The 13092-nt window shown below is 42.9% G+C and overlaps 1 protein-coding gene across 11 annotated transcripts in view; it reads left to right on the top strand.

Annotated features, from left to right (window-relative positions):
* DPY19L4 (dpy-19 like 4) overlaps positions 1 to 13092 on the top strand; it is a 72902-nt gene that overhangs the window by 27894 nt on the left and 31916 nt on the right. For all 11 annotated transcript variants that reach the window (XR_008527653.2, XM_009243929.4, XM_054560917.2 and 8 more), the window contains 1 exon segment: positions 9044 to 9167. Coding sequence is in view for 10 of the 11 variants with exons in the window: in XM_009243929.4 (XP_009242204.3) it covers positions 9044 to 9167 (124 nt within the window). In the remaining variant the exon portion in view is untranslated.

Genomic DNA, 13092 nt, shown 5'->3' on the forward strand with positions numbered 1-13092 from the left:
TCTACTACAGACAATTTTTTTTTTTTTACCATAGTGATCAGAACATTGGTTTTTTTTGTTGCTGTTGTTTCGGGTTTTTTGAGACAGGGTCTCACTCCCATCACCCAGGCTCAAGTGCAGTGGTGTGATCATAGCTTACTGCATCATCAACCTCCCTAAGACTCAGGTGATCTTCCCACCTTAGCTTCTCTAGTAGCTGGGATGACAGGTGTACACCACCACACCCTGCTTTTTTTAGTAAAGGTGGGGTCTCGCCATGTTGCCCAGGCTGGTCTCGAACTCCTGGGCTCAAGCGATCTGCCTACCTAAGCCTCCCAAAGTGTTGGGATTACAGACATGAGCCACTGTGCCTGGGTGATTGTTTTGTTTTTATTTGGCAATGTATCATTTATTATTAAGACTATGTCATTTTTTTCTGATTAGCCCAAACCAATTAAAGTGGTACCTCATTGCCAACTAGATGTTAACACCACACGAAAGTGAGCACTGAAGTCTTTGGCAATAGTGAGTTCCATGGGGGTCATCCATGTGATGTATAGTGTTTATACTATGATGTTTCTTTTTTTTTTTTTTTTTTTTTTTGAGACGGAGTCTCGCTCTGTTGCCCAGGCTGGAGTGCAGTGGCGCGATCTTGGCTCACTGTAAGCTCCGCCTCCTGGGTTCACACCATTCTCCTGCCTCAGCCTCCGGAGTAGCTAGGACTATAGGTGCCTGCCACTATGCCCGGCTAATTTTTTTTGTATTTTTAGTAGAGATGGGGTTTCACCACGTTAGTCAGGGTGGTCTCAATCTCCTGACCTCATGATCCACCCGCCTCGGCCTCCCAAAGTGCTGGGATTACAGGCGTGAGCCACCGCGCTGGGCCTATACTATGATGTTTCTAAACATTAAAATGAAAACATGAAATTAAAGAGAAGTTGCAGATCTCTGTGAATGTATCAGCAGGTCTGTCGACTCCAAAATTGATCTAATTACTGTTTTGAACTGTTAGTTTGTGCTACAATCTGCCAGACTCTGCCACTGCAGGAAAAAAGTGGGTCTCATTTGATTTTGTCACCTCCCACTGTTAGCCGTCTGGTTCTTACTCCCACCACACATTGTGAGGGGAAGAGAGTGAGTAGCACAGGTGTCGAGGGAGGTGGTAAAGGGGAGGCTTGTCCAGGATGTCACTTGTGGGTGCAGGGAATGGCTGGCAGAGACCCTACTCAGTTTGTGCAGCAGACACTGGAGAAGGATTCTTCCCATCTGTATTCCAGACACCTACCTTGTGTTTCTGGTGCAGAGTTTTAAAGATTTGACTGCACTAATATGTGAGTTGGGTAGGGGTGGTAGGTAAACTTTTGGGAAGGGAACTACCGAGTTCAGCTTCCTGGTCCTGGGCTGATGGAGTGGTTGCTGGGGTCCTTCTGCCCCACCTCTTACCTTATGATATGTGAATTTCTTGTTTGTCTTTTAGAAAGTTACCTTTCAAAAAAATTTTTTGGGATAATATTATATGAAAATAGGTAATCTTTAGAACAGGGATTCCCAACTCCCAGGCCACAGACCAGTACCCATCAGAGGCCTGTTAGGAATCTGGCCTCACAGCAGGAGATGAGTGGCAGCAGCAGCAGCAGTGACTATGATGATGATGATGATGATGATGATGATGATGATGACGATGATGATGAGGACAACTGAAGATTTATCTGTATTTACTGCCACTCCCCATTGGTTGCATTACTGCCTGAGCTCCACCTCCTGTCAGATCAGCGGAGGCATTATATTCTCATAGGAGCATGAACTGCGCATGTGAGGGATCTAGGTTGTGTGCTCCTTATGAGAATCTAACTAATGCCCGATGATCTGAGGTGGAACAATTTCATCCCCAAACCGTCTCCCCAACTCCCCTGTTTTCACACTGCTGATAAAGAAATACCCAAGACTGTGAAATTTACAAAAGAAAAAGGTTTAATGGACTCAGTTCCTTGTGGCTGGAGAGGCCTCACAATCATGGCAGAAGGTGAAAGGCACATCTCACATGGTAGCAGACAAGAGAAGAGAGCTTATGCAGAGAAACTCCTCTTTATAAAACTATCAGATCTTGTGAGACTTATTCACTATCACGAGAACAGCACGGGAAAGACTTGCCCCCATGATTCAGTTACCTCCCACTGGCTCCCTCCCGCAACACTTGGGAATTGTGGGAGCTACATTCAAGATTAGATTTGGGTGGGAACACAGCCAAACCATATCACCCCACATCCATGGATTGTCTTCCACAAAACCAGTCCCTGGTGCCAAAAAGGTTGGGGCTGCTGCTTTAGAAGATGTTGGGCTCGGGAGTTTAATGTTGCAAAGAAATCAACATTGAGACAAAGGATCCCTCAGCAAGGCTAGTTTACTTTCTGCAGAAAGGGTGCACTCGTCAGCAGTCCAGCCATGAGAGCACACTGAACAAGGGAGTGGAGGACATTTATAACCTTTACATCCTGTTGCAACCCCCTAGAGCTGTGTCCCGTTCCCATTGGCTGGGATGAGACCTCACACTCTAAACTTAACTCGATTGGCTAATAATTTAAAACTTTCCTAAATAGGGAGAAGGGAAAGAGGACAAAGAAAAGAGGAAGTTAGTGATAAGAGGTCAGAGGGGTTTCCAAATAAGGAATGGCATGCATCCTAATTCGGGACTCATTTAGCCTTATCTCAACCTACCAGAACAAGTTGGAGCAGCCTTGGAATATACACATACAAACATTTAACCAGGGAATGATAAACCCTTTATGGATTAAGAAACTTTGAAGAAGAACTTCTCTATTCCCTACAGAAGACATGATGTTCATTAAATGGTATTGGGGCAACCAAATCTGGAAAATAAATCCTTATTGCACACACATTAAGATAAATTTCAGATGGATTAACGAGCTTAAACAATGAAATCAATAATTACTGTATAAAAATATTGGTTCATGTTTTTTGTTTGTTTGTTTTTGACCAAGTCTTGCTCTGTCACCCAGGCTGTAGTGCAGTGGCGCAATCTCAGTTCACTGCAACCTCCGCTTAGTGGGTTCAAGTGATTCTCACGCCTCAGCCTCTTGAGTAGCTGGAACTACAGGCGTGCACCACCACAGCCAGCTAATTTTTGTATTTTTAATAGAGATGGGGTTTCATCATGTTGGCCAGGCTGGTCTTGGACTCCTGGCCTCAAGTGATCCACCTGCCTTGGCCTCCCAAAGTCACTGTGCTTGGCGTGTTTCATGTTTTAAAAAATTGTTTGTCATAGACAAAGTTGGAAACAAAGTGTATAACAATAGGAAATTGGTTAGATCATAGTAGATCTACACGATGGTGTGTCATGGTCATTAACTGTTCTTGAAGTATGTTTATTGACATGTATATCTTGGAAAGATGTTCATAATATATTGTTAAGTAAAAAATAGTTTGTTAGAGAATTAGAAAAGAGCTAAGATTTACTATAATACTGAATGTTTACTAGGTTCTAGGCACTGCTAACTTCCTTGCAGCTTTTGTTTCATTTGACTCTCGCATGTGATCCTGTTTTTGCATATATATGTGTATCTGTGTGTGTGTGTGTATATATATATATATATATGCAAACCTATCTTCTATGAATGTATATGTGAATAACTATTTTAATGCTTTTTTAACAGCTTTATTGAGGTATAATTGACATAGAATGAACTGGACATACTTAGAGTGTCCAGTTTGATCAATGTAGGCATTTAAATATACCCACAAAATCATCAACACAATCAATATAATAAACATATCCATCACTACCCAAAGTTTCCTTTTTTTTTCTTTTTGAGACAGGATCTCACTGTGTCACCCAGGCTGGAGTGCAGTGGCGCAGTCTCGGCTCACTGCAACCTCCACCTCCCAGGTTCAAGCAATTCTCCTGCCTCAGCCTCCTGAGTAGCTGGGGTTATAGATGTGCCACCACGCCTGGCTAATTTTTATATTTTTAGTAGAGACTGGGTTTCACCATGTTGGCCAGGCTGGTCTCAAACTCCTGACCTCAAGTGATCTGCCTGCCTCAGCCTCCCAAAGTGCTGGGATTACAGGCATGAGCCACTAGGCCCAGTCTCCAAAATTTCCTTTCTAATACCTCCCTCTTTTCTTTTTTTTTTTTTTTTTGAGACAGAGTCTCACTCTGTTGCCCAGGCTGGAGTGCAGTGGCGTGATCTTGGCTCACTGCAAGCTCCGCCTCCTGGGTTCACACCATTCTCCTGCCTCAGCCTCCTGAGTAGCTGGGACTACAGGCCCCCACCACCACATCCGGCTATTTTTTTGTTTTTTTAGTAGAGACGGGGTTTCACTGTGTTGGCCAGGATGGTCTCGATCTCTTGATCTCGTGATCCACCTGCCTCAGCCTCCCAAAGTGCTGGGATTACAGGCGTGAGCCACCACGCCTGGCACCTCCCTCTTTTCTTACCCAACCACCACTACTATGCTGTTGTCCCCAGGAAACCTGTGTCTGCTTTCTTATTTATTTATTTATTTATTTATTTATTTATTTATTTTTTGAGACTGAGTCTCACTCTGTCGCCCAGGCAGGAATGCAGTGGCACGATCTCGGCTCACTGCGGCCTCTGCCTCCCGGGTTGAAGCACTTCCTGCCTCAGCCTCCCAAGTAGCTGGGATTACAGGTGCGCACCACCATGGCCAGCTGATTTTTGTATTTTTAGTAGAGATGGGGTTTCACCATGTTGCCCAGGCTGATCTCGAACTCCTGGGCTCAAACGATTCACACGCCTCAGCCTCCCAAAGAGCTGGGATTACAGGTGTGAGCGAGCATACCCAGCATGATTTGCTTTCAGTCTCTATAGATTAGTTTGTGTTTTCTAGAATTATATATTAATGGAGTCATACAGCATATACTTTTTGGTGGTGGTGCTCCAGCTTTTTTTACTCAGCGTAATTTTGGTATTCATGTATGTTGGCTATATTAATAGTTCATTCTTTTTTATCACTAAGTTCTATTACATAGTATGGATATATCATAATTCTTTTATTCAGATACTGATGGACATTTGGGTAGTTTCCAGTTTTGTGTGGACATATGCTTTCATTTCTTTTGGGTAGAATGGCTAGGTCATATGGCAGGTGTATATTTAACTTTTAAGATACCGCCAAACTGTTTTTTAAAGTGATCGTACCATTCTATTTTTCTATCAAAATTGTGCGAGAGTTCCGTGTCGTCTATATTCTTGTATTTCCCTGATGATTAATGATATTGGGTACCTTTTCATGTGTTTATTGGTCATTCAAGTATTTTGTGAAATGTCTAAGTATTTTGCCCATTTTAAAAGTTTAGATTGCCGGGGGGCAGGGTCTCACGCCTGTAATCCCAGCACTTTGGGAGGCTGAGGCGGGTGGATCACGAGGTTAAGAGATCGAGGAGACCATCCTGGCCAACATGGTGAAACACCCTCTCTACTAAAAATACAAAAATTATCTGGACGTGGTGGCACGCGCCTGTAGTCCCAGCTACTCCGGAGGCTGAGGCAGGAGAATGGCGTGAACCCAAGAGGGGGAAGTTGCGGTGAGCCGAGATTGTGTCACTGCACTCCAGCCTGGGTGACAGAGACTCCATCTCAAAAACAAACAAACAAACAAAAAAACAAAAAAAATAGAATCCTGGTAGCCCACAGCCTCGCTAAATTCATTTATTAGTTTTAGTATTTTTTTAAGATTTTTTTTTTTTTTTTTTTTTTTTTTTGTGACGGAGTCTTACTCTGTCGCCCAGGCTGGAGTGCAGTGACGTGATCTTGGTTCACGCCATTCTCCTGCCTCAGCCTCCGGAGTAGCTGGGGCTACAGGTGCTCGCCACCATGCCTGGCTAATTTTTTTGTATTTTTAATAGAGACAGGGTTTCACCGTGTTAGCCAGGATAGTCTCTATCTCCTGACCTCGTGATCCACCCACCTTGGCCTCCCAAAGTGCTGGGAGTACAGGCGTTAGCCACCGGGCCCGGCTTTTTAAGATTCTTGAGGGTTTTCTATGTACACAGTATCTTCTGCAAAAAAAACCCCGACAATTTTACTTTCCTTTGCAACTTGATTCCTTGTGTTTCTTTTCCTTATCATATTGTACTGGCTAAGCTATGGCAGAAGATTTAACAATGTTGGCCTCTGAATGGATGAGATTATAGGTGTTTTAAGATTTTTCTTCTTTTTGTTTGTATACATTTTCTAATATTTCTTTAACAAACATATACTGCTTTTATAATAAAATATTTTTCAAAAAAGAATAAGTATGAAGAAGGGAAAACATGCAAAATACATTTAAGTTTAAAAAGCAGAATATAAATTAATTGAAGAGTTTTGATTCTGTAAAATATTTATATAAAGGATAAATACTTGAATGGATTATAGGGCAATGGAGATCCTTGATTTTTTATAATAGTGATTAGTATTGTTACACATATTGACAGGAACAAAAATATTTAAGTGTAATTATTTTTTACCCTGTTTTTATCTCTTTCTTCCTAGGAAATTCTTTTGTTTTTGCTTAGCTACTGAACTGTTGTGCTAAACAGAAAATGGTCAAAATATAATTTTGAAGAATCACAGAGAGGGCTGCAGATGACTTGACATAAGAAAGTGCGGTGGCTGAAGCCTGTAATCCCAACACTTTGGGAGGTCGAGGCAGGTGGATCACGAGGTCAGGAGTTCAAGACCAGCCTGGCCAACATAGTGAAACCTTGTCTCTACTAAAAATACAAAAAATTAGCCAGGCATGGTGGCGGGCACCTGTAGTCCCAGGTACTCAGGAGGCTGAGGCAGGAGAATCGCTTGAACCTTGGGAGGTGGAGATTGTAGTGAGCCAAGATTGCACCACTGCACTCCAGCCTGGGCGATGGAGCAAGACTCTGTCTCAAAAAAAAAAGAAAAGAAGGTACATTGTGCTACCGGGCATGCTAGCTCACACCTGTTATCCCAGCACTTTGGGAAGCCAAGGCAGGCAGATTGTTTGAACCCAGGAGTTTGAGACTAGCCTGGGCAACGTGGCAAAACACTGGCTCTACTAAAAATACAAAAAATTAGATGGGCGTGGTGGCATGTGCCTGTAATCCCAGCTACTCGGGGATACTGAGGTGGGAGGATCATCTGAGCCTGGGAGGTGGAGGCTGCAGTGAGCCATGATCGTGTCACTGCACTCCAGCAATTGGGGAGGGAATAGGAAAAAAGTTATTAGTGCTTAGAGGTCTGAGACTAGGAAAAGAGATGAGTAAAAATGATTTTTAAGATTTTTTATGTATGCTGCTATTATGTAAGGAGAAAACTGCTTTCTCAAAAATGTTTTGTTCCTTTGTTTTCATGGCATTTTGAAGTATGTGTTTGTTTCTTTTGGCTGTGATAACGTGCTGAGCCTGGTTGGATTTATTGCTGTTGCAACTTCATCTTCTTGGTCTGTGAGGATGTAACATTTGTAATTTTGATTATTTGCAAACAGTTCAGTGGTTCATGATTTATGTAATTGGAAATGTAATTACCAACTCTGATACCAGTATTCAGGAGTGTGTTACTTGGCCATTGAGGGAACTAAGTTAACATGCAAGCATGTTCATCATTATTACTTAGGAAAGTTAGGCAGCAATTTTCATAAATTTTCAAAAAAACAATAGCACCTTTATTTTTGTGTAGAAAATAGCTATTGAGTGTCAGAGAGCCAAATTCTATGATTGCTGGAGAGGTAGTCCCCTTGTGGTATGCGGATATGCGCACGACACAACAAGCTCTCAATGAAAATTGATTGAGGAGAAATTTAGGAGGAACCTACAAAGACATTCCTATATTTCTTTTTCATTATTTTGAAGTAGAGTCTTGCTGTGTCACCCAGGCTGGAGTGCAGTGGCGCGATCTCTGCTCTCTGCAACTTCCGCCTCCCAGGTTCAAGCAATTCTCCTGCCTCAGCCTAACAAGTAGCTGGTACTACAGGCACGCGCCACCACGCCAGGCTAATTTTTGTGTTATTAGTAAAGATGGGTTTCACCATGTTGGCCAGGCTGGTCTGGAACTCCTGAGCTTAAGTGATCCACCTGCCTCAGCCTCCCAAATTGCTAGGATTACAGGCGTGAGCCACCATGCCTGGCCTGACATTCCTATATTTCTGATTTTGGGAATTTTCAAAAGTCTCTAAGTATATCACATACAAGACTGTGATATTAATTCTGGGGAACCTGCTGACTGAAAAGATTATTGAATTAGATATCAAAAGATAAGCATTTTAATCCCAATTATGCCACCTACTAGCTAGATGGCCTTGATTAAGTTACCTTACATTTCTGAACTTCATACTCCTTTTGTAAAGGGGAATAAGAACTTTGGATCTACCATGCTGCTAATTATGTGGTGCAGATTGTACACTCTAGTGAAGGGTAGCCATCTGGTTAAGGGAAGGGAGGGTGGGGCTGAAATCCGGGGTACTCTGTGCAACAAGCTGTGTACCTTAGCATGGGGTCTGTCCAGAGAAGGCATGCCTTCTTCAATCTCTCACAGAGGCCCATCTGTTTCACCAAGTAGTGCACAGTAGCTCTGCAGCTTCTTGGGGGTGGCGGGGGCCAGGTGTGAGACCCTATTAATTTGCTCAAAGATGTTGTATAGACAATGGTGGATCTGGGCTGGGCGCGGTGGCTCATGCCTGTAATCCCAGCACTTTGGGAGGTCGAGGCGGGTGGATCACCTGAGGTCAGGAGTTTGAGACAACATGGTGAAACCCCATCTCTACTAAAAATACAAAAATTAGCCGGTGTGGTGACGCGCACCTGTAATCCCAGCTACGCAGGAGGCTGAGACGGGAGAATCACTTGAACCCTGGAGGCAGAGGTTGCAGTGACCCGAGATCGTGCCACTGCACTCCAGCCTGGGCGACAGAGCGAGAAAAAAAAAAAAAAAAAAGGACAATGGTGGATCTGGCTATGCCTACCTCACAGGATTGTTATGGAGAACAATGAGATTTGTGTTAAAGTACTTTGAAAAGTATAGTGTAACACAAATATAATGTCTTATTTTTACTGTTCATCTGTGGTTTATTTTAGGGTAGATACAACAAGAATTGAATACTCCATTCCTTTAAGAGAAAACTGGGCACTACCATATTTTGCATGCCAAATTGCTGCACTTACAGGCTATTTAAAAAGCAACTTAAATACTTATGGAGAGGTAAGATACAAATCTGTTTTATCTATTGCAGCTAATTCTGATGTATTGCAAATGTAGTACATAATAGCAAATAAATTTTAGTCCTAGTAAGAATTAAATCATATTTCATGAAGCCTGGTTACTACATAATAAAAGATATAGTTAGGTAGTTTTCTTACAACACTGTTACTCTGTAATCTGATTAACAGTAAATTAGGAGAAAGGAGATGTTTTATCACTTTAATATAGTTAACTTGACAAATATATGAAAAATATCTTATTTTGAAAATCTATTCCACTGTTATTTTATCACTTCTCGGACTTCTGGAACATTGATGGCCTTCAATCACCAGGACTTAAAGATATATTAAACAAGATGTAAAGAGTGACCACAACTGACAGGAGTGTTAACTTGGATAGCAGCACTGCATATTCTGTTTCTTCTCATGTTTTCTGTGACTGAGGTATAGGTAGGTTGGTAAAAATTTCAGGAGACCCCGGTAGTTTAGATTCTTACATTGTTATTGTTATTGTTGTTGCCACAACCCTTTTGGCAGTTGGAAGAAGCCTGTGGAATCTGTCTCAGGATAATGATTTTAGGCCAGGCATGGTGGCTCATGCCTATAATCCCAACACTGTGGGAGGCTGAGGCGGGTGGACCACTTGCGGTCAGGAGTTTGAGACCAGCCTGGCCAACATGGTGAAACCTCATCTCTAGTAAAAATTCAAAAATTAGCCAGGTGTGGTGGCACACACCTGTAATCCCAGCTACTTGGGAGGCTGAGGTGGGAGGATCGCTTGAACCTGGGAGGCGGAGGTTGCAGTGAGCTGAGATCACGCCACTGCCTTCTAGCCTGGGCGACAGAGAGACCCTGTCTCCAAAAAGAAAAAGAATAATGATTTAAAATGCATAAAATGATTATAGAGGCAACCAGTTATATTGAAATTGACTGAATTGTAACAGTCCTTTGATAGTCTTCTTATCTGGGGTTCAGAATTCCTGGCTAGAAAAAGAGAGCAGAGATTATTAAACCTGGTTGTCCAGGAAACAGGATGCACTTATGGGTCCTTTATAAAAATCTCTGAAAAAATGTGCTATTCTTTTCTCCTTTCAGTGGTGACAAATATCCCGAGCATAGCAAACTTTATTATTTCATTTTTATAACTAGCATTTCCTTTTTTGCGTGTAAAATAACGTGAACACATTTCAGCTTTGTGCTCTTCCTTTATGTTGTATTTGTATAAAGATCTTTCTGCACAAGAGTATATTTTCTTTTTTTTTTAGACAGAGTCTTGCTATCTGTTGCCCAGGCTGGAGTGTGATGGCGTGATCTCTGCTCACTGCAACCTCTGCCTCCCAGGTTCAAGCGATTCTCCTGCCTCAGCCTCCTGTGTAGCTGAGATTACAGGCACCCAGCACCACACCCAGCTAATTTTCGTATTTTTAGTAGAGACGGGGTTTCACTCTGTTGGCCAGGCTGGCTTCGAACTCCTGACCTCAAATGATCCACCCACCTCAGCCTCCCAAAGTGCTGGGACTACAGCCGTGAGCCACTGCGCCTGGCCAAGAATATATTTTCTTTAATAGTCAGGGAGTCTATGATTGAATATTTTCCTGTTTGATTGTACAGCTGTCTATTAGGGAAGAATAGTTTTTCAATTGTTAAGTAAAAGAGTTTCATATAGGCCGGGTGTGGTGACTCACCCCTATAATATTACTCAGCACTTTGGGAGGCTGAGGCAGGCAGATCACCTGAGGTCAGGAGTTCAAGACCAGCCTAGCCAACATGGCGAAACCTCTCTCTATTAAAAATACAAAAATTAGCCAGGTGTGGTGGTGTACACCTCTACTCCCAGCTACTTGGGAGGCTGAGGTGGGAGAATCGCTTGAACCCGGAGGTGGGGGTTGCAGTGAGCTGAGATCACACCACTGCACTCCAGCCTGAGCAACAGAGTAAGACTCCATCTCCAAAAAAAAAAAGAGTTTGGTATAGCAAAATGAACTGCCTAAGTTTCTTTATATTTATCTCTTTGTTTCTTTGAGACGTGGACTTGCTCTGTCACCCAGACTAGAGTGTGGTGGCATGATCTAGGCTTACTACATTTTTGACCCCTCACCCAACTTCCCCCAATAATATCTTGCATGACCGTAATACCTTGTCAAAGTCAAGAAATTGACATTGATATAATACTGTTAATTCAGGCACTGACTTTCTTCAGATTTCACTAGGTTTTACATATACTGCTTTTGTGGAAAGTGGGTGTATAGTCATATTAGTTGTTATCACATGTATAAATTTGAGTAACTGTCATCATAATCAAGACATAGAACTCTTCCGTCACCACTAAGAAACTCCTGTGTACCTTAATAATCACATCCTTCCTCTAACCCAAACCTCTGGCAACCACTGATCTATTCTCTATCACTATAATTTTGTCAACTTGAAAGGTTATATAAATGGAATCAAATCATGTAGTATGCAACCTTTTAAGATTAGCTTTTTTCACTCAGCCTAATAATGCCCTTGACATCCATGTGAGTTATTATATGTGAATACTTTGCTCCTTGTCATCGCTGAGTAGTATTTTAGCAACATTTTTTTTTTTTGAGAGGGAGTCTCTTGCTCTGTTGCCCAGGCTGGAGTACAGTGGGACAATCTCAGCTCACTGCAACCTCCACCTCCCGGGTTCAAGCAGTTACCATGTATCAGCCTCCCTAGCAGCCGGGACTGCAGATGCAGGTTACCACACCCAGCTAATTTTTGTATTTTTAGTAGAGACGGAGTTTCACCATGTTGGCCAGGCTGGTCTTGAACTCCTGGCCTCAAGTGATCTGCCTGCCTTGGCCTCCAAAAGTGTGTCCGGAGTTGGTTCTTTCCAGTGGGTTCGTGGTCTCACTGACTTCAAGAATGAAGCCGCGGACCCTTGTGGTCAGTGTTAACAGCTCTTAAAGATGGCATGGACCCAGAGAGTGAGTGGTAGCAAGTTTTATTGTGAAGAGCGAAAGAACAAAGCTTCCACAGCATGCAAGGGGACCCAAGTGGTTTGCCACTGCTGGCTGGGGTGGCCAGCTTTTATTCCTTTGTGTGTCCTCTCCCATGTTCCATTTTTGTCCTATCAGAGTGCCCTTTTTTCAATCCCCCCTGTGATTGGCTACTTTTAGGATCCTGCTGATTGGTGTGTTTTACAGAGCGCTGATTGGTGTATTTTACAGAGCACTGATTGGTGCATTTTACAATCCTCTTGCTAGCTACAGAGTGCTGATTGGTGCAGTTTTACAGAGCGCTAATTGGTGCATTTTTCAATCCCCTTGCTAGCTACAGAGCTCTGATTGGTGCGTTTTACAATCCTAGTTACAGAGTGCTGATTGGTGTGTTTTACAATCCTCTTGTAAGACAGAAAAGTTCTCCAAGTCCCCACTCAACCCAGGAAGTTCAGCTGGCTTCACCTCTCAAAAATGCTGAGATTACTGGTGTGAGCCACTGTGCCTGGTCTACATGTTCTTTTTTTTTTTTTTTTTTTTTGTATTTTTTGAGATGGAGTTTCGCTCTTGTTGCCCAGGCTAGAGTGCAATGGCACGATCTCAGCTCACTGCAACCTCTGCCTCCCGGGTTCAAGCGATTCTCCTGCCTCAGCCTCCCAAGTAGCTGGGATTGCTGGCCTGTGCCACCACGCCCAGCTAATTTTGTATTTTTGGTAGAGACAGGGTTTCTCCATGGTCAGGCTGGTCTCGAATTCCCGACCTCAGGTGATCCACCCGCCTCAGCCTCCCAAAGTACGGAGATTACAGGTGTGAGCCACCGTGCCCGGGCCATGTACTTTTTTAAAATCACATATTTTGTATTTTGCTTCCCATTCTTGAGGCTGAGTTTCGTGGTCCCAGTTGCCTCAGGATATCCAACTTCAGTTCAATCTTTTGTGCAATTATCTGGAGTCATTCGGAAAC

Source organism: Pongo abelii, chromosome 7 (assembly GCF_028885655.2).
Source record: "Pongo abelii isolate AG06213 chromosome 7, NHGRI_mPonAbe1-v2.0_pri, whole genome shotgun sequence".
In the NCBI taxonomy this organism is placed as follows: Eukaryota; Metazoa; Chordata; class Mammalia; order Primates; family Hominidae; genus Pongo; species Pongo abelii.